We start from the raw sequence: 25381 nt of genomic DNA, 5'->3' as shown, positions 1-25381 counted from the left end.
TAATTATGAGGCCAGATGGATACCTATGTTAGTCTATAGCACAAAAATTTAAAAAGCAGTTCAGTGGCACCTTGCAGGCTAACAAAATGTATATAAAGTGAATCTGCTCCTCAATCTGCATAGCTGCAAAGCAGAATTGACATACGCAAATATTATTTATAGTGGGCAAACTATTTCCAATACTGTTTTTGACACAAGTGCAGTAGATTCAAATATACCACAGTATGCCATAGGCAAATTTGCTATGGCATGCTGTAGCATGTGCATGTGTAGTATTAATACTTTATATATCTACCATCTATGCAGATGGTTGTTCAGTTGCTTGTAACTTACTGTGGACTACAGATGCTCTATATCATGGGTTCTCAACAAGGGGGGAAATCCCCCCTGGGGGAGGGAATTTTAGGATTCATGGGGGGAATTGGGACCACTATTCAGCAAAGTGTGATGTCCTGTAGATTATGTGCAATCTGTAAAATTGTAGTTTGTTTTTAATTTAATCTGTGACATTAAATAAAATTTATGACTATCTTGAGAAGGGGGGAATTATATTCTGAACAATGGTGAAAGGGGGGAATGGAGCAAAAAAGGTTGAGAACCACTGCTCTAGATGTATTCAGGTGCCTATACTATCAGATAGAGTTCTGTGTATACAAAAGCTTTTAATTACTAAGTTCAGTTCAGTAAAATGTATCATTTTACTCCATCTCATATCTGTTTGACAGCAACCACTACTGTTTTAGTAAATCTATAACTGATCTGTATATTGATGTGTGTTGTGTTCTGTTCTATTATAGTCCCAAAATTATGTGATCCTGGAAGGACTCCAACCCAATAGTAACTACATGGTTGAACTTCAGGCAGTTACATATTGGGGTCAAGTTCGTCTGAAAAGTGCCAAGGTCTCTCTCTACTTCAGTTCTACTCAGACAGCTGTTAACACCAGTAAGTTATATGTTAAAAAAATGCTGGATTTTTGACCTGTATTTAACAAGAAATATTTACATAAGAATGCCATAAATGACAAAGTTTGCTACATGCCTGAATGGCATTTCTATTGCTTGCTTGCTTTTATATATGCCAAAGCATCCCTTTTTTAAAACAAGAGTTTTACTAGTATAATTTGACTATGGCCTTGGTGTCCTTAAAAAGGTAAAGGTAAAGGTCCCCTGTGCAAGCACCGGGTCATTCCTGACCCATGGGGTGACGTCACATCCCGACGTTTCCAAGGCAGACTTTGTTTGCGGGGTGGTTTGCCAGTGCCTTCCCCAGTCATCTTCCCTTTACCCCCAGCAAGCTGGGTACTCATTTCACCGACCTCAGAAGGATGGAAGGCTGAGTCAACCTTGAGCCGGCTACCTGAAACCAACTTCCGTTGGGATCGAACTCAGGTCGTGAGCAGAGCTTTTGACTGCAGTACTGCAGCTTAACACTCTGCGCCACGGGGCTCCTGGTGTCCTTAAGGACATGTATAATTTATCCATTAGTGTACTAGAAGTAAATTCCTTAGAAATTCAGAAGAAGAAAAAGTTGGTGCTGTTTACATGCAGGTTGAAATTTTTAGCACTTGAAATAATTTTTAAGAAGAGATCCTCAGGTGCTGCTGATTCAGGTGTCCTTAAAGCATTTTCCCGGCCATTTCCCCAGCTCATAAGATGTCTTAGTCTGAAGCATAACTTTTGTTTATCTTGCCTAATATTGTTTACTCTGACAGAAAGTGTCAGGATCTCACAGGCAGAGATCTTTTCCTTAAATCTATTACCCAAGTTCTTGTAGCTAGAGAGCTGGGATTGAATCTGGAATTTTCTCCAGGCTAAGCCTGGAGGTTGAGTATAAGCCTGGAGGTTAAGTATCCTTTCTCCGAAATGCTTAGGACCAGAAGTATTTCTGATTTCAGATTTTTTCGGTTTTTGGAATATTTGCAAAAAATACACCATGAGTAATGCACTCAGGTCTGTTCCTTCTCACCTTGATCTGTACCCCAGCCTGAGGCAAAATGGAAAGAGCCCACGAGAGCTTCTAGCTTGCACCTTTAAGGAGCGGGAAGACATGCCTACCAGCAAACTTACATGGCTGCTTCTGAGGCTGCAGGGCATTGCAGGTGCAGGAGGCTTGGTACACTGCTGAGGGCCAGGGCTATAATTAATACCTGTGTTTTGAAGTATGGCATCATGTCAGCTGCTGTGGCCTGGAAGGGGCAGGTTTTGATAATCCTGCACTAGAGCATCAGAAGAGCCCCATGGCACAGAGTGGTAAGCTGCAGTACTGCAGTCCAAGCTCTGCTCACGACCTGAGTTCGATCCCAACGGAAGTCGGTTTTAGGTAGCCGGCTCAAGGTTGACTCAGCCTTCCATCCTTTCGAGGTCGGTAAAATGAGGACCCAGCTTGCTGGGGGTAAAGGGAAGATGACTGGGAAAGGCACTAGCAAACCACCCCGTACACAAAAGTCTGCCTAGAAAACGTCGGGATGTGATGTCACCCCATGACTCAGGAATGACCCGGTGCTTGCACAGGGGACCTTTACTTACTTACTTTAGAGCGTCTACCCTGCGGGAAGGGGGCAGGAAGACTCACAGCTACCAGCAAACTTGCACGGCTGCTGCTGAGGCAGGCAGGGCATTGCAGACGCTGGAGGCTAGGCGTGCCACTGAGGGCCAGGGCCAGGGGCCTATGTGTAATGCCTGCGTTTTGAGGTGTTACATCATGTCAGCTCAAAAAGTTTTGGATTTTGGAGCATTTCGGTTTTCAGATTTTCGAATAAGGATATTCAGCCTGTAATGTATTTAACTATGGTGCATAGTTAAACTCATATAATATCTATGCTAAACTGTCTTGATGTAAAGCTGTAAATAATTTGTGCTGGTACCATTGTTCTTAATGGCTGAGTGCAACAGGGCGTACAGAACACAAATTATCTGAGATATAATTTCTTTTCTCTGTAAGGAATTGCTGTATTTTTAAATGTTTACAAGATATGTGGAGAATTTTTGAACACTTAGCTTTTATACTAAGGTTCATAACTTCACAGTTGGTTTCCCTTCATTCTGTAGAACGGGGTGGGGGAGAGAATAATTGTAGAAGTTCCCTTTTTATATACTTAGCAGTTTCCAGTCTCACTTGCATGTCATATTGAATTTACAGTTTACAAAATCTTTGCCAGTCTAGATTTGGTTATATTAATTTCTTCATGTGTGTTTTGTGTGTTTTCATCAGTTTGTGTTCTCTTCAAGGTCATGCTTTCTTTATGCAAATAGCAGCATAGCCTGGTTTTTTCTGGACTCTTTATCTCTTGTCCTTTCTCTCTCTCAGAAAAAAGCCTGAATTATGTTTCAGTGAAGTATGCCATTTGCTTAATCTTTGATTGCCTTTTCCTTACTATTAGTGGATTTTAATTATGTTTTTAGATTGGTAGTTGAGAAAAATACAAAATACAGATTCACTGAAAATCTGTCTTATTGGTAACCATGTATAGTTTTGTAATTTGCAGTCCTGGCCCAAATATGTGGTTACTTCAACACCTTGATGATACTAGACAGGTTCAAAGGATGAATGTCTGCCCCTCAATAGCAGGACTACCAGGACAATGGTATTTAAGGTGAACTTCCCAAAAAGACTTCATATGAAAACCTGCCATGCAACTGAGTTTGGATTAGGTGATTTAGCTGTTGTGTCTTCCTGAACAGAAATTTGGTTTAAATTATTAATTATTGTGGCAAATGTATACCTAACTAAAATCTTTGCCTCTTCTTTCCTGTGATGTGTGAAACAAATAATTCATTCTTTTTTTTCCCACCACTGTCTAGAGTTATAAAACCAGTAATTTAGGATTATCTAGTCTTTCCTCTGTTCCTTTGAAAATAGCAAGGCTTTCTGTCTACTTTATCTTTTTAATATGGTCTCAGATATTTCACACATTCTTCTCCATTTAGTTGATTTTTATTTCACTAATTACTGCTTTGGTTTTCTGTAAATGCATTTCCCTGTACCAGACATCCAGATATTGTGAATTGTGTTTCTTCATGTTTTCAGTTTTCTGAAGCCTATGAATTTATTATTGCTGCAGTTTATTTTGTTCACTTTAGCTACAGAAATATCATGATCAGGGATGTGAAGTGGTATAGTATAGCCCGATCTCATCAGATCTTGGAAGCTTAGCAGGGTTGGAAGCTTAGCAGGGTTGGGAGATTACCAACGAAGGCTTTGCAGAGGAAGGCAATGGCAAACCACTTCTGATTAATCTCTTGCCTTGCAAACCCTGTGGGGTTGCCATAAGTCAGCTGCAACTTGACAGCACTTTTCACACAAATATGATCTTCTGTTAGCATTTTGGATGACTTTTGTATGTATATTTGAAAACGAAAATAGAAGAAGAGTTGGTTTTTATATCCCGCTGCTCTCTACCATAAGGAGTCTCAAAGCGCCTTGCAATTACCTTCTGTTTCTTTCCCCACAACAGGCACCTTGTGAGATAGGTGGGTCTGAAAGAGTTCTGAGAGAACTGTGATTAGCCAAAGGTTACCCAGCAGACTTCATGTGGAGGAGTGGGAAATCAAACTTGGTTCTCCAAATTAGAGTCTGCCGTTCATGTGGAGGAGTGGGGAATCAAACCTGGTTCTGCAGATTAGGGCCCACTGCTCTCAACTACTACAACATACTTGCTCTCCTAAAATATTTGAATATTTGGGTTTATTCATCCCAGTACATTATTTCTGTGGAACTTTGTGAAGACTAGCTGTAAATTGTAGCCGTGCTTGATTTAATATTATCAGATGCACTGAAAAGGGAAAAAACCTCTTTCATCGTAATCATAGCTGTAGCCATAGGACAGATATCCACACTGAGACTAGACTTCTGAAAGTTTTTATATGAGGGTAGCTCAGAGATTAATGCAGTGTTCCCCACTGTGGCTCTTGTCTAATCTTAACCCACTCAGATAAAAGGAGCAGTACTTTAACTGTCATTCCTTCTCTGCAAAATGCTATGGGAACTATAGTTACATAAGAAATTTAGGGTATAAGTACATTTCCTTAGATCCTATGTTGTCATTTGCTGCTTCGGGTCTTCACTGAGCAGAATGGTGGGGCATAAATGATGTAAGTAAATGAATACATTTTGTTGAAAGAATTTGTAGACTATTTAGTGAATTTAATAATGTTACAAGAGTACACTTAAATCTGTGAGTAGAAAACTCCCTGGCTATGTTTTGTCTTGCAGGAGGACATGTATCTACAGTTGTGAAAGCAAATAATGGATTAACTGATGCTCTTCCATCCTTCAAAGGAAGAAGACCCACTCGTCTTCTTGAAATTGGAGTACCTTTCTATCAAGATGAGCAGCTTCAGGTGAAAGTTTATTGGAAGAAGACAGAAGGTTTGTGACAATTCTCTCCTGACTGGCACAAATATACCTTGTTAGGGTGGCAGGACTCTGAGTATCTTCCTAGTCTCAATGGGGATCAACTACAGAAGAATCTCTGTTAGGATCTTAGGGGAATTCCAAAGCATAGATTTTGCTGTGAGGTGGTCATAAATGCAGTTACGTAATACACTGTTTGGCAATGCAAGTTACAGAACCACATTAAAGCACACAGTTGGGAAAAGACACTACATTTCCACAGATGACTCTTTATGTGAATGGGTTTGACGCTCAACTTGTCATGCTTCCTAAAAGTCTAATGGAGCCTTGATGATTGACAGATGAGATTGTACTGAAACCATTCCAATTCTATATGTCCAAGGGCACATAAACGTCAACAAACTAAAAACTTTAGGGGCATAAACTCTGTAGAATCACAGTGGATGAAAGTACCAATTTCCAAAAATAAGGTAGTACTGGCAATGTCTTCCTGCTTACTTAAACTCTCAGGAGACTTTGACATGGAGAGAGGGGGGAATTAGTCAAAAGAAAATGTGCTGGAATAATTTCTGACTGAATAAGTGCATATTCAGGTCATGACAAAGAGGGAAAAATTCTAGGTATAGTGAGCAATTGTGCTGTAGAATAGCTGATTAGAAGGAACATAATCTTGAAAGAGGCCCAGGATCTAGTGAGAAATGTAAGCCTCCTTTGAAGTGGATCTTTTGAAAATCCTCCAAATGTTCCACATTCAACAAGGCACAGGCAGACTTGTTGCTTCTCCAGAATCTAGCTTTGAAAAGTTACAGCAAAGGTAACCAGGTAAACATCCTCAAGAGCCTCTTTCCCATAACTCCTGCATATCCCTTGCACATAAAGGCAGCAATCCTGAATGCTCCTTGGCACAGGAATGGGAATCCTGCAGGTCTTCAGTGTGGGAGTGCTACCTACACACCAAAGAATCAGTTCCCCTGTCAACAGATTGCTGTTGGTGTGGGAAGGAAGCTGGGTACCCAAAGCTGGGTGAAAGGAAAATATATATAAGTCTATGTATAAATACTGAAAGTATAATTTATTAGAAGCGCTATATAAAAGTTAAAATTATTTAAAAGCATTAAAATAGCACAATGGCATTTCCTGAGGTTGATAACTATAACCACATACCAAAAGCGTTCGGCCTATGGGGCCTTCATCAGTGGTTAATTAAAACCCTTTGTAAACCTGCACACATTTACAGAAATACATTAATGAATACAAATACAAATACAAACAGTTCAAACCCAACCAGGCATGTGTATATGTTGTAAATTCTATTCTCAATTACTCAAACTTCTGGCATAATAGGTTCTTGTTGTAATACTGGTTAGTATAAGTCTCTCAAATACTATGTGGGCAGGTATCAACCTAGTAAAGCAGTGTGGGAGGGAATTTAAGAATAGAACGTCAATTATTTCACCAATTCAGGTATATGTGATCACTTCAGAAACCAGCCTAACTCTGCTGTTACATGATAAGACAAGCAAAATGGGGCTGTCTTGTCCAAATCTACCACTTTATCCAGTATATTACATTGAACAGGTCTGGGGCATATAGTGAATCATTTAAAATGTCTTGTTTTAAAATAAAATTTTAAAATAAAATGCTGTTTTCCTGAAAGCAAAACTACATGCATTTCTAGATGTGTGTTACCATGAATATGCCTCAAGGTAGTATAAATTAAGTTGTAAATATTCAGTTTTGTTAGGCATAATTATCACGTGTATAGTATTTAGATGGAGACAATGGGTTCCTGTTTTGGAAATGGAAAATACGTCTTTCATTTGGTCCTTTTGACCAAGGGCTGGGGTTAGAGAAAGTCCATAGATCTTGCAATGAGCGTGAATTCAAGTTCTGTCAATAAAAAGAAAAAATTGCTTGTGGTTGGATTTTCTTGCAAGTTTAGCTGTGTGAAATTTGAAATTATATGCTATTTATGCAGCTCAGCTTAACTTATTCAAACAAATCATTTTAAACTCCTTGACGCAGATGATGGTATGTGTAAGAGTCTGTTGCTAGAAATGATGTATACCATTGCCAGCAACAAAGTTAGCTGAAAGTATCCACTTGTGTTGGGCTGCTGTAATAAAGTATTTTTCTTCACAGGACTACAAATTAAATTATTACCATAGTGTAATATATGTAGAAAATATTATTTATTTATTTTTGGGTGTATATCCCGCTTTATCCCAGCCAAGGTCAGGCTCAGAGCGGCTCACATAATTAAAACATCATTATATACATCAATCCAATACATTAATACAAAAATAATTTAAAGTTAAAATAATAAATCATAATCCTAAAATCTAGCTAGTGCATAATTTATAGCACACAGGGCAGCAGCCAGCCCAGAGGAGAATGGTCAGGGTCCCCAAATCAATCAGTCCAAATAAAGTGAAGGAAGAAGTGTGGGGGAGGAAGGCTAGCTACGAAGGAAACCATTGCTGCCTTCAACCATAGGCCTAGTGGAACATCTCAGTCTTACAGGACCTACAGAACTGCATCATGTCCCACAGGGCCCTGGTCTCATTACATAAGCAAGTTCCACCAGGCTGGGGACAAATGGACACTTTTCGGGCACTGTTGAGGACAGCCAGACCCTTTTCCGGCTGGGGACTACCAGCAGGTTGTCATTTGTGGAGCACAGGGCTCTTTGGGGGGCATACCAGGAGAGACGATCCCATACATATGATGGTTATTTTAGGATTGAAAGACTTCCCACACTTTATTAATGGTGCCTTCCTGTAAAACAGAGAAATCTCATTCAGCCCAGATTTGGGGCATTTCTGTTGCTGCTCTAGGACTTTGGACTAGTTTGCAGGAGTGAGTGACTCAGGTTTCTAACTTAATAGCAGTTCATGAAATTACGCAAACTTAACTGTTTAAATGAGCCACTGACGGTGTTTAATTGTTGACATTCAGGGGGTACTGGTAGTTCGTTGAACATTATGTTGAGTTCTCGAATCTAGCCTTCAGAGAGAAGGTGGGCATAATTATTTTTTTAAAAATCAGTAGTGAGATCGAGGGGGGGGGGGATCCTGAGCAGGAAATAGGAGGGTGGGGGAATCTGTTGTCCAGTTCACAAATCTTTCCTAAGAAATCTATGCAGATTTTCAGTTCTGATGTACAATTATTCCCTGTGTATTCCTGTGAAAAAATTGCATAGAAAATAAAGGCAGGAGACCTGACAGATCCCCAGCAGAAGTGCCTTTCGTAGTAGTCTTCCATCTTTGAAGACTGAGAAGTGGCACCTCTGTGAACTGGCAATGTAAAATTGAGTATTGTGTCCTTCTAAAGTTAGACTTTTAGTTGGAATGGCTTAAATGTTTTAGAATGAAAATGCAAGACTATCTGCATTCCAACTGAGCTAGGATTCTGTTTGAAAACAAATATTATATTGCACAAAATATTGTTTTCCTTATGTTCTGTACAAATATTAATGCAAATAAGTAAATTGGATGCCAAGTTTCACTAATATGCTCTCCTTTAATACTATACAATATTTGTTTTCAAGAAGAAAAATCTTACATAGAAATCAAGGGGCTTAGACTAAAGTAATTCTTCATAGGAAAGCACTTTTGTCTTACTAGGCGATCCAGTTTGGCTTCTTTACAATTTTACTGGAGTAATTCTCTAAAGGATCACACTGTGAGAGAAAACAGAAATAAAGAACAGATGAAAACAAAGCAAACAAATGTGCTAAAATCAACATTTGTGTGTGTCTCCTCTCACAACCTGCCCAATAGTTAGGTAGCATTATTGAACAAAGAGAGTTGGGTTCAGATATTACTTTCACTATATTATTCTGGCTGTCCCTGGACAAGTAGAAAATAATGTATCACTAGCTGGCAGCGTATCCTGTGACTGCAACAGCTGAAAAAATGTTCTTGTGATGTCACATAAAAGTGTGCAAATCAATAATGATGTGATATTTGTTCTTAGACAAATGTGTACTTGGAAAATCCAGGGTGCTTTGTGTGAACATTAATGTATCAAAAAACAAGCACTCTGTGGCTGCCTTTCACATTGGGGTACCCCTCAGTTAGGACCATAGAATCATAGAGTTGGAAGGGACCACCAGGGTCATCTAGTCCAACCCACTGCACAATGCAGGAAATTAACAACTACCTCCCCCCACATACCCAGTGACCCCAACCCTCCCCCTGCCATGCAGGATCCCACAATCAAAGCACTCCCGACAGATGGCCATCTAGCCTCTGCTTAAAGTCCTCCAAAGATGGGGACTCCACCACCCTCCACCACCATTATCAGGGAATTTAGGCTTATTTAAATAGACCTGGTTAGTGAAGACTTATAAGGTGGTGACCTTATAAGTCTACACTAACCAGGTCTATTTAAATAAGCCTAAATTCCCTGATAATGTATGAAAAGGGGGGGGACTCTCTCATGGCCAATTAAAGACAGTTCCAAAATTTATGCTCAGCTCTGAAGTGATCAGTAAATCCCATGCATTATACAACTCAATATGCACACGTTAATGTTCAAACAAATCTACACATTCATGGTATTTCATATATTTTCTTGTTTATTAAAGGCAACTTTTTCTTTGACTAGAAGGTCTAACATTGCTTCAGTCCATATTTCAGTAAATGGCATAGCTATTTCTTTCCACTTTTATAGAATTATTCGTTCAGTTGTTACTAAGGCCCATAAGATCCAGAGCCTTTGTCCTTTCAAAAGGTTCCTAGATGAAGGAATGTGCCCTATTATTGCAGTAAGTGGATTAAGATCCAGTGAGCATTCTAGTGTAAAATTAGTGCCACATATTAAAAGAATACCTCTTGGGCAATGCTGGTCATATTTGCCTTATATTGTACTTTAAATGAAACATCTTAGTTGATTCAACACCGACAGTCACATGTAAATATATAATGAGGTTTAGGGCAACTGTTTGGTTTCTCATAACATATCTGATTTGCTCATCACTTTCATTAGTGTGGCTGACACCAGGTCAAAATTGAACAAGCAGTACTTGTTCTGCACTTAATTGAGCAGCTGATTAAGCATTAGGGCTATGGAAGAAGGCTGCATACATAATGCATGTTTGCATTATTCTTACTCAGACCGAAAGACTGTCTCAACACCGGTGCTGGGGCCACTAACGCTGCATAAGTAGCCCAGGTGCCGGTGCAGGGGGCCCGAACGCCGGCACGGCCCCTTCCTGACCTCCTAAGGGCTTTCACCCTTGAAGGTCAGGAATGCGCTATAAGTGTGATAATTTTATCTAATATGATTTATTTCTACAGTCATATTTTTGTGAATAACAGTGGCTTTTGCTTCATTTTCTCCCTATAAAGAACAGAGGCAATGAGGATTAGTTATAAGTGGATTCTTAGGGCCTTTTCTTTTTAAAAATATCATTGGGGTTTTGCTCAATATTGCCAACTAAGCAGTTAAAAAGCTGTGATCTTTAGACCTACAGGTTATAGAAGCCAGTAGATCCTAATTAGGAGCCCCATGGCGCAGGGTGGTAAGCTGCAGTACTGCAGTTCAAGCTCTGCTCACGACCTGAGTTCGATCCCAACGGAAGTTGGTTTTAGGTAGCCGGCTCAAGGTTGACTCAGCCTTCCATCCTTCCGAGGTCGGTAAAATGAGTACCCAGCTTGCTGAGGGTAAAGGGAAGATGACTGGGGAAGGCACTGGCAAACCACCCCGTAAACAAAGTCTGCCTAGGAATCGTGGGGATGTGATGTCACCCCATGGGTCAGGAATGACCCGGTGCTTGCACAGTCCAAATTACCTTACCTTTACCTAGATCCTAATTAGGTGAATACTTTGATTTTTATGTCACATTATTACATTTCAAGTCCTGACTTGGATGGCCCAGGCTAGCCCAATCTTTTCAGATCTCGGAAGCTAAGCAGGGTTGGCCCTATGATTAGGATGAGAGACCACTTAAGAATTCCAGGGTCGATGGGCAGAGAAAGACCGTTGCAAACAACCTGTTAGTGTCTTGCTTTGAAAACCCCACATTTTCACCACAAGTTGGCTGCAACTTGACCGCACTTCACATACACACACAACATCACATTTCAAAAGTCTATGCAATATTTTCTGTGGAAAAAGCTGCTTCTGGCTACTCACACAGGAGCCCACTATAACAAATGAACACTTCCACAGATCACAACATTATCATTTAATGCTTAGTTTTAGGCAAAACACTGGGGGTTACCGCATTATATATTCCCAGCGATGTATTAAGAGTTTGAAAATGTTATAAAAAACATTGCTTTAAAAGGGTTTTTGGATGCAACGGCTAATAAATGGCTGGAAGATGTCTTCACAGCTAAAGGGGCCAAACAAAGTGCGAACAGTATTTTTTATAACGTTTTCAAACTCTTAATACATCGCTGGAATACATAATGCGGTAACCCCCATTGTATTGGAGTGCTTTTGTAAAGCCTAAATGTAGAGAAGTCCTGATCAACTGCCCATGCCAAGTAATAGATCATTACCTTTCCTTTCCTTTCCTTTTATCCCTTGATCAATTGATCTTGAGCAGCATATATCTAGTGTTGGAGGGATATAAGGACTGAAACAAATCTTGCCACTAATAATGTAGCCTTGGGGTCCCTATCACTTAGTAAAAAAGGCATTATGTCAGTCACAGAGGCATTGGATTTGTATATTAAAAGGGGGGAAATATAGTGTGATCGAAGTTCCTCGTAAAAGCGGCATTCCAAAAGGGCATGGGCTAATGAGTCAATAGAGCCAGAAGAGCAAGGGCAGATCCTGTCTGAGTATGGTATCATTACCAATAACTCCAGTAATTTTCCTTTACTGTACCAGCCTGAATTAGTTCCTAGAGTGGTTGAGCTATGCTGCCCAAGAAAAAGGCAGCAGTCCTCACCACCAATGACTACTTCTAACTGTGTATAGGCTAGTGTTGAATCTGAGAATCTGCCCATAAGGTTGGTGGGTGACTTGCAAGGTTTCTTGTTATAATGGCTTGCAAAATTGGATCAAAGAGCTGACTTAGACCTTTTTGCTGATGTCACAGAATAATGGTATAGAGAGATCAATCTAAGGAGAAGGAGCACTGTCATGCTCAAAGAAACTTTAAAAAAAATTCACTGACGAACAGTGACAACAAATCAATACAAAGCAAATGTAAGATGATTCTCGATGGAGTTAGTTTTGGTGATGGCAACAACAGTGATGACAAAAGCCCCTTAATTGTTAGTCAAGTTTGGCTTTGGAGTTTCTCCATATCCTAACAGTCTCAGAAAGAGAGAAATCAAGAACTTATTTAAAATAAGTGTGAACAGGGATAAATGAGAACTAGAGCATGTTGCTGAATCAAATAGTTCATTCAATAATTGGCAACAAAAGCTTTCATTTCTTGCACGAGTGTCTGTTTGTCAAGAAACAATGTTCATACCAATCAGACAATCTACATCTATCATCACCAACAACATTAATCTGCTTTGCACAATTCTCTATTTACAAATGGGATCTATTCAAAGCCTGAGTTTTTCATCTGTACTCAATCAGCACTCTATTTCATCTTTAATGTAAACATTAAAAGACTCTGTGCTTAGTAAGCTTGTACTGAATGCAAACAATGCTTGTAAACATAGTAAGGAAGAGTCTTAAATGCATTTAGCTATTCCCTATGAATAAAAAAATCAAGTTATTTCAGTTATGGCAGAACACAGATCTATATTTGGGATTAGGGAAATCATCGTAAAAGAAAAATATGTGTGGGAGGAGATAATTCTCAAAAAATCACTCCCTCAGTTGCTTCAGAGGGGCTGTGACTATGTATAACAGCCACACAGTATTATTTATTTTGAACACTATAGACTACTAAACATTCATGTAATGGGTATTAGTTCCCCCAAAAGAAAAGCCAGAACTACATTCCTGTGATGACGAATTTAATAGAAGCATTGCAAGAAGCATTGTTCTGCTGGAATGTCTCTGAGCAAATAAGCCTGGACACTAGTTGCAGTAACTATGCAGTAAAGCATTGCAGTAAAAATGCAATGTTGGACTTAAAACCCTAACTAAATAAATAGTGTATATGGGTGTCTTTTAAGACCTTTTAAGCATGCAACTTTAGTAAAATGTCACACTCTCAATCATTAGCTTTCTGAAATGGTGTCATCTCAGAAGCACTGCTAAACCCTGTACTTATGAACAGATCATTGGCATAGATTGCAAGTGTCATGTCTCTGTCTTGTGGACCAGAAGGTGCTGGTTCTTTTATTGGAAATAACAATTGATGCTTAAATTTCAGTCCATCTAATTTATATTGGCTTCCTGTGCCATTTTTACTTGATTATGACATGAATGTGGTCTCTTTTCCATTATGTAAGAATGAAATTCTTACGTATGGTCATTGTGCTTTTCCTGTTAATAGATCTATAGGTGTCAACAGTATCCTGCTTTTAAATCAAAATTTGCTGACATCTTTAGAACATAAGACTATATTCTGTGTATTTTTTATTGCGATTAGATGCTGCCAGTAGGAGCAGATACCATATCCAGTGGTTCCAAGAATCTTGTTCACACAACGAAACAAAAGAGCTTGAAAAATCCAGTAGTATCACATATGTAAGTGGAAGTTTAATCCTCTGACTAACTTGAAAACTGAAAAGAGAAACAAGGTAATGATAAAGGAAAATATCTTTGTTAAACCTCATTGACGTGCTCCTATTATCTTCCATTGCTAATTATTTTCAGAGGAATGGTAGCATACTGTGTTTGGTGCTGCCTTCATAGGAAGGTAATCAGTCATGGTCAAAAGGAGATGGGCAGATTCTAAAGTTTGTTTATTTGTTTAAAATAATTGTATAACTCTTCTCCACTGACAGTGTTCAAGGCAGTGCACAATTCATAAAACAAATGTAACTATAACCCATCTCCAAAATTTATGGAAGTAATGTATGATTATGTCTTATAGAAGTGAATAGGACTGGAGAAGACAACTTAACCACCTGATAACTATTTTACAAAAATATTATAATGAATCATTTGTCTTGTTTTCTAAATGAAGATCATTTTGGTACATACTAAGTGATTAGGATAGATGGTGAAGATGAGGATAAACTGAAGTCAGATTTGCCATAAGGGAAAGTAAAGAGTTTCCTAGATATCATTTGCCTATAAATTTTCTGTCTGCTTGTAGGAAAATTATATCATTCTTCAGAATCTGTCATTTTCATGCAAATACAAAGTTACAGTCCAGCCAGCAAGGTCCAAAGGCCAGTTGAAGGCTGAGAGCATTTTGTTTACTACACCATCTTGTTCCGATCTTAAAGGAAAAAAGCACAAGCATATAAGCTGTCCTACTGAAGGAGGTAAGTAGACCTCTGACAAACATTCAGAATTCAGTTGTAGGCACTCATGTTGGTTCTTTAAAATGTTCTGAAAAATTCAAAATAATTCTGGAGGAGCTACTTCATATAATAACTGCACATCCAGTTTTTAAATTGGATGATATTGCAACACCAATATGAAGATTTCATATAATTTTTTTCTACTTGTTACTTCTTAAAAGTAACAAAAATTAATATTAGTATAGCCTAAATAGAGGACACTTGTACAAGCAAAGCCCCTCTTGAGGTAATAGTATAGTATTATGTTAGAATTTAGAAATGCGGCAACCTTTCAGGATCCTATATAGTCATTGCAATGCATTTTACAACATTTATCTATAACATAGAAGACCTTTTCACATGTTACAGTGAATACATGTATATCCTGCACATCCAAGTATGCATCTTTGTAAAAAATAGCTTATGTATGCTCACTTGACAAATGAAATCAGGGACCAGTACATGGATCAATTTGAGGTTTAAAACCCACATTGAACTGTACATGAACTGAGTGTAACAAGAATTATTCAATGCACGTATAAAAAAAAATCAAATACACACTATGTAAGGATTGTATGTGTGTTACTGTAACTTGTGAACAGGGCTAGAGACATATGTCACACAAGACTGCTAGCTTTTTTATCCTGTACCTTTCATAGTTGTGTGATAGGCAGAAATTTAGCTGGTTTCCTCTTCTAAAACTCCTTGCTGAGGAATTCCTGTTGACTTTCTAGTTGTCGCACACCTCTTCAGGCATTCAGTTGAGGAAAATTATGACAATCCTCAGTACGCAATACACTATCTGTATAAAGTGTGAATAACTTTATGTACTGGTTTAATAATATGCTGTAAGATGGTGAACACAGCAAAGTTTACACTTTTTCAACAGAATATAAAGAACAGGAAAAATATTAGTTTTCTCAGAATGCAGGGTGATTGCTAAGGGGAGGGAAGAATGACTGATTGCGCAAAACTGTATTAGGAATTAAGATAAACAGGATTTAGCCCAGAGACTCTCTCAGAACTAAGCAAGAAATAAAAGTAACTGAACAAGAGATTTGTTTATTTATATCGGATATTTCTGTGCCTCCCCTTCAGAGGCCTGCGTGAGTTGGCTTGCGATTAAAACAATGTCACAACATAAGCCATTTAAAAATAAGCCACTGGACTTTGTGTAATAACTACACATGAAACAGAAGCAGAGCACTTAAAAAGCTGGTAAATTTTTGTAAAATGCTAGAAGGAACATCAAAATGAAGCACAGTAGAAGTTACATGAAACATGCCTCTGCACAGCAAAGACAACTGCAAAACAGACTTGAGAAATATTTTGATTTGATTTATACCCTGCCTTTCCCCAGCAAGCTGGGTTGAGGGCAGCATACAACAATTAACCATAAATATAAATAAAATAAATTAAAGCACATAATTAAAACTACAGTCCTAGTCTGATACAATAAAATGGTGCCCTAACTACACTCCTGACATGGTGATTGCGGGGTAAAGATGATATACAGGGAGGCCAACCAGGCATGCAGCAGCCTCAGCCACTCCAGGGAGAAGGAGACCGGGACCAGAAGGAAGGAAAAGGAGAAGGGAAGGGACCAGCTAATATATAGTACCATCTCTGTCCTCGGCTATAGGCCTGGTGAAACATCTCCATCTCACAGGCCCTGCAGAACTGTTCCAAGTCCCGCAGAGCACGGGTCTCACTAGACAGACAGTTCCACCAGGCTGGGGCCAAGGCCAAAAAGGCTCTGGCCCTGGTCAAGGACAACTGGGTGGTTTTAGGGCCAGGGACTACAAAAAAGTTGTTATCAGAAAAGTGTAATGCTATCTGGGAGGCATATTGGGAAAGGCGGTCCTGCAGACATGAGGATCCCAGACAGTATAGGGCTTTATAGGTCGGTACTGAAACCTTGAACCTGATGTGGAACTCAATCTGGAGCCAGTGCAGCTGGTGGAGCACTGGTCATATATGAGCTCTCCATGGGGTCCCCATAAGGAGCCTCTCCGCTGCATTCTGGTCCAGTTGCAATTTCCAGAGTAACATCAAGGGCAGCTCTGCCTAGTTACAGTAGTCTAGTCTAGAGCTGACCATTGCTTGGATTATTGTGGCTAGATGCGGGATAGATAAGGGGTTAGATGCGGGATAGATAAGGGGTTAGATGCCGGGCTTGGTGAAGGTGAAAAAATGCTGTCCTGGCAGTATTTGTGACCTGGGCCTCCAAAGGCATCCAGGGTCAACCCCAAACTCCTGACAGAGGGAGCCAGTATCAGCTGAACGTCAAGAGCAGGTAGCTGAATTCCCTGACCCAGACCTCCCCAACCCAGCCACCAGACCTCCGTCTTTGATGGGTTCAATTTCAGATGGCTCTGCTTTAGCAATTTCAGTACAGCCTCCAAGCACATAGCGAGATTTTCCAGGACAGCGCCCAGTCGGCTGTCCATCAACAGATACAGCTTGGTGTCATCTGCATATTGATATCTTTGATTGAATTCTTCTTGAATTCAAGCCATTTTAACTAGACTTCAAACTGAAATTTAAATCAGAGTAAACAAAAATAAGATAAGATTTCTTAAGAGGCAAAAGATGAACAGTGGTAATGTATTCAGGAAGGAAAGAGAGGAAGAGAAGGAGTCATGGCTCAGTAGTACAATACTTCAAATGCAAAAAAAAGTTCTTTAAAAAATCCAGATTCAGTCCCTCACATCTGTTGGCAAAAGATCTCAGCACATGTTGAGAAAGATATTTGTGGTCCTAAGGGCAGGAGCAGCTCTATAGTGGAAAACGGGAGAGGCAGTTAATACAGTAACACAATGAAATGGGTTAACAAAGGCCATGGTTTTATTGATTACAGCAGATGGAGCATTGGTGAAGGATAGGGCATGGATCCAGGCATTGGGCAACCACCCAGCCAGTGAACAAATCCAGGCATTGGATGACCACCCTGTTGGTCATCCAACCCAAGTTCTGGGAGCAAACCGGGGTAGCGAACCAGTGGTTCCACTAGGGCAGACCTCTTAAGTGGTGCCTTTGCCACCTTGGAGTGGAGCCCACAACAGCCTCCGAGCTGGGCATCCACAGTAGGACTTGACCCCAAGACCCCTTGTGGGGGTCCCCAGATGGGGAAAGAAGGTACACAAGCACAGCCTCCCCCTAAATGGATCCAGCTCAATACCAAAAACCACCTAAAGCTGTGAGAAAACAGAACAGCAAACAAAACCTTGAACTCAGGGTGGGAGGGAGAGTCCGCTGTACCAGCACACAAGGCCGGGAGAAGGGGCCTTAAGTAAGGAAGGGTGGGAGTGACGCAGGCATGCCTGCATCATGCTCTCAGCCCCACCCCCAAAAGCAGCCCACCCTTCTCGCCGCAGCAATAGCCTGCTTGCTGAGGGGCGGGATATCAGCCCCGGCCGGCCTGTGGGCAGGGTGGAAGCAGCTGGGAAGAGCACATCCGGCTTCCTCAGCTCCGTTTCCGCATGGGGCTGCACCCTGTGGCTGCAAATGCAGTATTCGGTGAATCTGTGGCCGCGTTTTCTTTTTAGATACCAATTGTCAGAATAGACCATACTGAGTACAAGCAATCTTAGCAAAGTTTGAAGACTTCTTCTAAGTTAAGTGGCTATTCTTCTGGCAGAGTTGTAGGATGCATACTAGGGTTTGATCAAGCAGGAGGTTTTTGTCTAAACTAAAAGGAGAGTCTGGTAAAGGAAGGATCTGGACTTAAACAACACAGGTCAAAAAGAATAGAAGGTTCAAACTGAACAGAACAGTGCTGAGAATGAAATACATTAATTGCTAAATTCTATATTCTTGGATAACTGAGAGGGAAAACTGCTAGGAATTTAGGTAACGCCACAGAGTATTACTTTAAGATGCCAAGTTGCTATTTGTGTATCTATTTTAAAAACTGTTTTTGAAGCCTTGACAGAAATGCTAACATTTTATTGCTTGTTGTTTGTTTCAGCTTCAGTTGTCCCCAAAGTGTTGGCAAAACCCGAGAATCTCTCTGCCTCTTTCATTGTTCAGGACATAAATATTACTGGCCATTTTTCCTGGAAAATATCCAGAGAAAATCTTCACCAACCCATGACAGGATTCCAGGTCACTTGGGCAGAGGTCACAACAGAAAGCAGGCAAAACAGTCTGCCCAACAGTATTATTTCCCAGTCACAAATATTGCCAGTAGTAAGTGTCTCCTGCTTTACAGATGTGGGGGAGGAGTTGATAGGACAGTTGTGTAACCTCAGTGATGATGAAAATTTTGGATCTATTCAATACCATTTTCATCTTGGAATAATTGATTCTGTTTTCCTTTAAGGATCACTATGTTCTGACTGTGCCCAATCTGAGACCATCGACTCTTTACCGATTAGAAGTCCAAGTGCTGACAACAAGTGGAGAAGGACCAGCGATAATCAAATCATTCCAAACACCTGATTTGCTGACATCTCCACACAGTGAGTGTTGCCCAACTACAGCTTTTGACCGACTTGTGTATGCAGGAGGAAATTTGTTTCTCTCCTATGCTTGTGCTAAAAGTAGGTAGAGTATCAATTGGTACAATACTGCTTAGTTTTAAAATATATGATGCACAACACTAAATAATGGCTACGTTGTAGAAATTTTACCTAATATCCAGGTGTAATCCAAAATTTACATACCACAATGAGCAGCAATTAAGGCTGCTCAGATTGGTTGACTTCATGGAATAGGCTGAGAGGATGGAAATTTTTTTCTGATATCTGCAAGCCACAGTAAGCCTGTTGTCAGTCCTGATGGTAGAAAAATTCAGAATTGGAGTCCCTTAAATTCATTGAAGGAGCCCCATGGCGCAGAGTGGTAAGCTACAGTACTGCAATCAAAAGCTCTGCTCACGACCTGAGTTTGATCTTGACAGAAGTTGGTTTCAGGTAGCCGGCTCCAGGTTGACTCAGCCTTCCATCCTTCCGAGGTTGGTCAAATGAGTACCCAGCTTGCTGGGGTTAAAGGGAAGATGACTGGGGAAGGCACTGGCAAACCACCCCGCAAAACAAAAGTCTGCCTAGTAAACGTCACGATGTGACGTCACCCCATGGGTCAGGAATGACCTGATGCTTGCACAGGGGACCTTTCCCTTTTTAAAAAATTCATTACAAATTGACAAGAAATCCTTCCAAAGATCAGCCTTAGTTCAGAATAGTCTAGTTTCTGGCCACTGCTCCTTCGTTATTCCACACAAACTTACTTGGTGGCATCAGAAATGCAACAGAACTTAATTTTCATCCTTGGCATCACGGGAAAATGTAGTTTCCCAGTCAGGCACCCTGGAATGTGTAATTCCCAGGGCTGGAAACTGTATTCCCCACACAGTTCCTACTGTTTGGTATACTTCTCTGCAGTGTTCTTATAATGAAAGCCCCATCACAGGTTTCTGAATTACAGCCATGGTTTGAATCCCAAGCAACATGAATGGACTTGAGTCGTATTGGAAGGAAACGTCCCTTCCCCTCTCTCCCACTTCATTCTTCTCTAGCTCCTGAAATTACACTTCTGCTTATCAGTATGGAAACCATACTGTAAATATGTAGCGGGAGGGAGAATTGGGAAAAATTTCCCTCCCCCTCCTCTGCAAATGATAATGTCATTCCATTGCAGGAAGTGCTATTGCATCAATGATAGAGCACCTTAGGAGCTAAGCCCATCTGTTTACTGCTATTACTATTGGCAATTATTCTAGTTAGTGAAATATAGTATTATTTTTTTCAGCAAATATTAACATAGGGGTTTGTGGGGGGGTGTTTTTAACAAACTGTAGTTACTTCAGCAATTGTTCATTTTTAGGGCCACATCTGAAACAGCACCATCCACATCACTACAAGCCACCACCTGAAAAGTATTAAAATTCATTGGATTAATTAGCTGGAAAAACTATAAACTGAGCTCTTGCAAGAAGATCAGAAAAATGCATATGTTGAAATACAGAATGACTGTGATTCTGGTGGATGAATTGTTTAGATACATCTACATCCTATGGACCGAAGAAATCATGTTTGTACTAATGCCAGGTTGAAATGTCACGAAAGGAGCAACTGTGTTCGTATTAAAAAAGATTAATCATCTGTGAAAAATAAAAGTATTTTAAGTATACAGTTTTTTTACTGTCATCATAGACAACAATGTGTGAGTGACATTGACAGTTTTTTCCAGTCTTTTCAAACATTTTGTCCCTGCCCCTCCCCTTTATTCAGAGTTTTTAAACTTAAAGATGTGGTTCAAGATTTCACAGTTAAATTGTTAGCAGATGAAAAAATGAAATTTGGCATAAGTTGTAGTAACAGACAAAACTTGTAACTAATGATGCAGATTCCCTATGTTGATATACTGTTTTTATAAAATCCAAATCCCTGTATGACAATAGAATAGAAGAAATATCAGGTATACAATCTTTTTCAATTTTGGAAAATGTCCAAAATTTGGTAATTATCAGCTTTTGAATGTGGCGTTCACATGTGAATGTTGATATTTCCAGATAATACTTGTAAAAAGTCAGTGCATTGACAGAAAAGTGGTATGTAAGTGTACTGAATAATGTGCTTTGGCTTAAATAAATTGTGGATCATGATCTCACACCTTTAAATGTCGCCTAGACAAATCTATGGAAAAGATTATGCTGACACTGAGTTCAAAGATGCAATTGAGTTCAGACCAAATGTTCCCCCTGCATTGCTTAATAACCACCCATTTAACCAAACAGTAGACATTCACAAGTATTCATAAAATTATGCATTGGGCATCCCAGTTGGTCATGGCTTGCCCATTCATTTCTGTTGAGTAGGCAGCTTTGCACGTGCAAAAAGCATGCACAGGGCTTTTCCTTTAAGGGACGTCCCCACATAAGAGTTTAATGTGGAACTGGAAACTGCAATGCATATAGGGCTCAGATCAGGAATGACAGAAGTGCTCTTAAATATTCAGAGATCTGTGTCATTAGTGATGTGAGCAACTCTTCTGAGACCAGCAGTACTTTATTAACACAAGTAATTGAACATATTTCCAGTAATGCAGTGCATGGGTTTAGATTCAGCCAGCTTTTTCACTCAGTCTTACCAATGCCCCTCCTTGCTATGGTCCCCATCCTATGTGGTTTTTCTACATGCAAATATACATAATTCTCAGCATAGCTTTTTCGGTGGCCAAAGGCGACCACTCCTTTTTCCTAGTAGAAAAGGTGGTTGGATCCAACCCAGGGTTACACTTTTTTTTCTTTTCCATTGTTTTGTAAATCTCATTTAACATGGATGACAGAAAGTTTCTCTTTATCCAGCATCTTTGTATCCTGTCGAGTGCATGTTAGTACACACTTCTGAAAGATTTAGCTGTTCCGTCCTAGAATAAACAGTGTTCTTTCCCCATCCCTAACTGGTGAATAAAAGGGTTGTACCACTTCCCCATGTTTATGTGTTTCTCCACAACTTAAAAAAGAGGCTTCTTCTGGTAATTTTAGGCTGTTTAGAGAGATAAGGGGAGAATTAGATTAAATGTCTTTCTTAAAGGGAAAGAAAGGCCATATACTTATAGGCTTTGCTATGGAGACAGGAAACCAAGGACAGAGTTATTCCCTAAGTATTTATGAAGTTTCAGAGCAACCATTCCACAGTTGGTGTATGGAAACATAGCTTATTGTTAAGACTGAAATGTATAAAATACCATCAGGATCTGACCATCACAGGAAAAAAAATTCATTTCACCTAATATCACTTGAGTGAGCCCAGTGACACAGAGTGGTAAACTGCAGTACTGCAGTCCAAGCTCTGCTCACGACCTGAGTTCAATCCCGACAGAAGTTGGTTTCAGGTAGCCGGCTCAAGGTTGACTCAGCCTTCCATCCTTCCGAGGTCGGTAAAATGAGTACCCAGCTTGCTGGGGGTAAAGGGAAGATGACTGGGGAAGGCACTGGCAAACCACCCCGTAAACAAAGTCTGCCTAGGAAACGTCGGGATGTGACATCACCCCATGGGTCAGGAATGACCCGGTGCTTGCACAGGGGACCTTTACCTTTAGTATCACTTGACATGTCAGATTTTCTGTGGAGACAGAACATATCTTCAGCTGCAGGTATAGAGTAACTGAAAGAGATAGTAAGGGACATATGCAGGCACATGTCAACAAGTGGATTTTTTCTTTTGTTACTGAGGAAACTAAATAGAGAAGAAATAGACATGTACATGAAACATCTCTCTTGTTCTGAGTATTGTTCAGATGGTTTTAACTTGTGTCTTTACCATTTGATATTGTACATTGCTGATAAAATGTCTGCAGATAGAACTTAACATCTTCAACACAGTGACAAGTAATCAAGTTTTGAGAAATCAAGAGGTATACGTATGTTTGAACCAACTCATACAGAACCATAAACCCAAAGAGGCAAATTTCCATATATTTCTGTGTTACTTCCCCCACTTTTTAATACAGGTAAATGGATGCTAAAATTGTATTGGAGTCACTGAAATGTATGCCTGTGATTGTTTTGTAGATAAATAGGGCTTAAGAAGATTATATATCTTCAATCAGAGCTCAAAAATATAGGACAGGGACCAAGTGGTTTCATTCCAGTGTGTTATCCCTTTTATAAAAAGGTGCTTCTCTCATTTATCTTTAAAAGCTGTTGAGATACTAATTTATTTATTTTTAAGTATCCTATTTTTTTTGCCAAGTGTTCTTAAATCTTTTCATCAGGACCTGTGGACGTGCAAGTTAATATAAATGTCATACATACCTGTGTATTATAATCCAGGAATATGATGCTTATAAGTTGTTGCATGATTTTTAATTTCAAAACATTATTTAAAAAATAAATTAATACCTACAGTTGTTGATGGATCTATATGGTTTTGCATGCCAGAACTCATAGCTCAGTTATAGGCATGAAGTGTATTACTGTATCATCTTTATTGAATATATTAGTAAAGTACAATTTACAAAGTAATTAACAGAGGTTCTATATGTAAAAATATTTTTCCTTTCTATGTAATTATATTGTAGTGTGGATATAACAGAACTACTTATCTGTTAACTAAATTGGCTGTAGAAATCATGTTCTTACAATGGTCCCTTTGAAAAAGTCCATATTTATTTATATATGTTATACAGAAGAAGGTTGGTTTTTGTGTGTGAGTCATGTTACTTAGGGAATAATGATTCTTGTAAAAAAATTTTGTAAAAAAATATATTGTAAATAGTATGCTGTTCAGTTTCTCCTTATTTTCCTGTTTAGATTTTGTACATATGTTTTAACTAATAAATTACCCAGCTATATGGAAACGTAGTCTCATGTAATTTGCATTGGAATCATGATTGATTTGAGGTTCTTTAGAGTACTGCAGTTCTCTGTAGGGAGGTTTGGGTCAAAGCCACTTTGTGCACATGGAACTGTACATGTGTATGTTTTGCCCCAGGAAGTTTCTCATTCTCCTTGGGAAAAGAGAAATGAAGCAGGCAAAGGAACTTTTTTCATCTGAGAAAAGTATGGGAGTTCATTGTGTCATGAATGGATATGATATATGTAAACACCCAAGTAGACATCTTTGATGTGTGTGAGTGTATGGAAATGGGGTTACAAGCGATTTAAGTGCTGTTAACAGTGTACAAAGATAGACATCCAAACATGTATGTCTCCGTATTTGCTACCATTCCATTCTGCATTATAAATGTTTTGATTCAGACAGCTGGGAATCATGTGATACCTGCTTACTTAGCAAATGGCTCTCTGACCATAGTTAGGTTGAAAGCTACAATCCTTTCCATACTACTTTGAACACAGTGAGGACTCAGTTCCAATGAAATATGTTTAAGACTGTGTATTGGTTTTAATCTGTTGTATTATAGAGTACTTTGAGGTTTCCCAAGAAATAAGATTATCATAAATAGCATTGCCATTTCTTTCAGCAGCTCAGAATTCTGTGACAATGGAGTGATGGTGATACTGGATTAAGCTGACCAACTGAATCAGCCCAAATAATCTCTTAGCACAAAGAATCCCATGGTTTAAGTATTAGTACCCAAACTCTAGCCCGTCCAGTAACAGATACCACTTCATCTCCTTGTATGTCTCAATGTTAGCAGTAATGTTTTGTACATGTTGGTCCCCTAAACTACATAGTCAATGGTATCCAGCACCAATTTAACTAAAATGGCAGCAACAATAGCAAAGGATATTGTTGCAGCTAGTTCTTCACCTATATTTTTGGTGCTGAATCTCTGGGCAGTGGGGAAAGAGAAGAAAATTTTAGTTGCTTCATTTACAGGTGTAATGTTTTTATTACCTGGAAAAGTGCCAGTCTTCCCCGAGAAAGGCCTAAAGCCAAAATACTGGCTTTTGTCCAATTACAATACAAGAGAAGTGAAATCAAAGGAAACAGACTGTGGATTGTTGACAGCCACATGTTTTGCTGTATAACGAATATGTATAATTCTAGGTGATGTGACAGGTGTCAAATTTCTCAACAAGCAGCTAGATTGCTAGAACAAAATTGGGCAACAGCGAACACTACTTTGTCACCTGGTCATACTTTAGAGGTGATTTTGTTGCCACCATTATTACAACTTGAGGACTACCTAGAGATAACAACTGTGCACATAATACCTTCCTATAGATCAAATCC

At 39.4% G+C, this 25381-nt stretch overlaps 1 protein-coding gene across 1 annotated transcript in view; it reads left to right on the top strand.

Moving 5' to 3' along the window:
• The window catches only part of ANOS1 (anosmin 1), a 121341-nt gene extending 100604 nt beyond the window's left edge, over positions 1–20737 (top strand). Inside the window, exons 8-14 of the mRNA XM_056861788.1 lie at positions 798–945; positions 5215–5370; positions 13874–13971; positions 14546–14717; positions 18706–18926; positions 19060–19198; positions 20562–20737. Of these exons, the coding sequence (XP_056717766.1) occupies positions 798–945; positions 5215–5370; positions 13874–13971; positions 14546–14717; positions 18706–18926; positions 19060–19198; positions 20562–20620 (993 nt within the window). The 3' untranslated portion in view covers positions 20621–20737. The remainder of the gene's footprint in view (positions 1–797; positions 946–5214; positions 5371–13873; positions 13972–14545; positions 14718–18705; positions 18927–19059; positions 19199–20561) is intronic.
• Positions 20738–25381: the final 4644 nt, after the last annotated feature.

Source organism: Euleptes europaea, chromosome 16 (genome assembly GCF_029931775.1).
Source record: "Euleptes europaea isolate rEulEur1 chromosome 16, rEulEur1.hap1, whole genome shotgun sequence".
NCBI lineage: Eukaryota > Metazoa > Chordata > Lepidosauria > Squamata > Sphaerodactylidae > Euleptes > Euleptes europaea.
The sequence above is the reverse complement of the archived record's forward strand: the minus strand, read 5'-3'. Positions and strand labels throughout refer to the sequence as shown.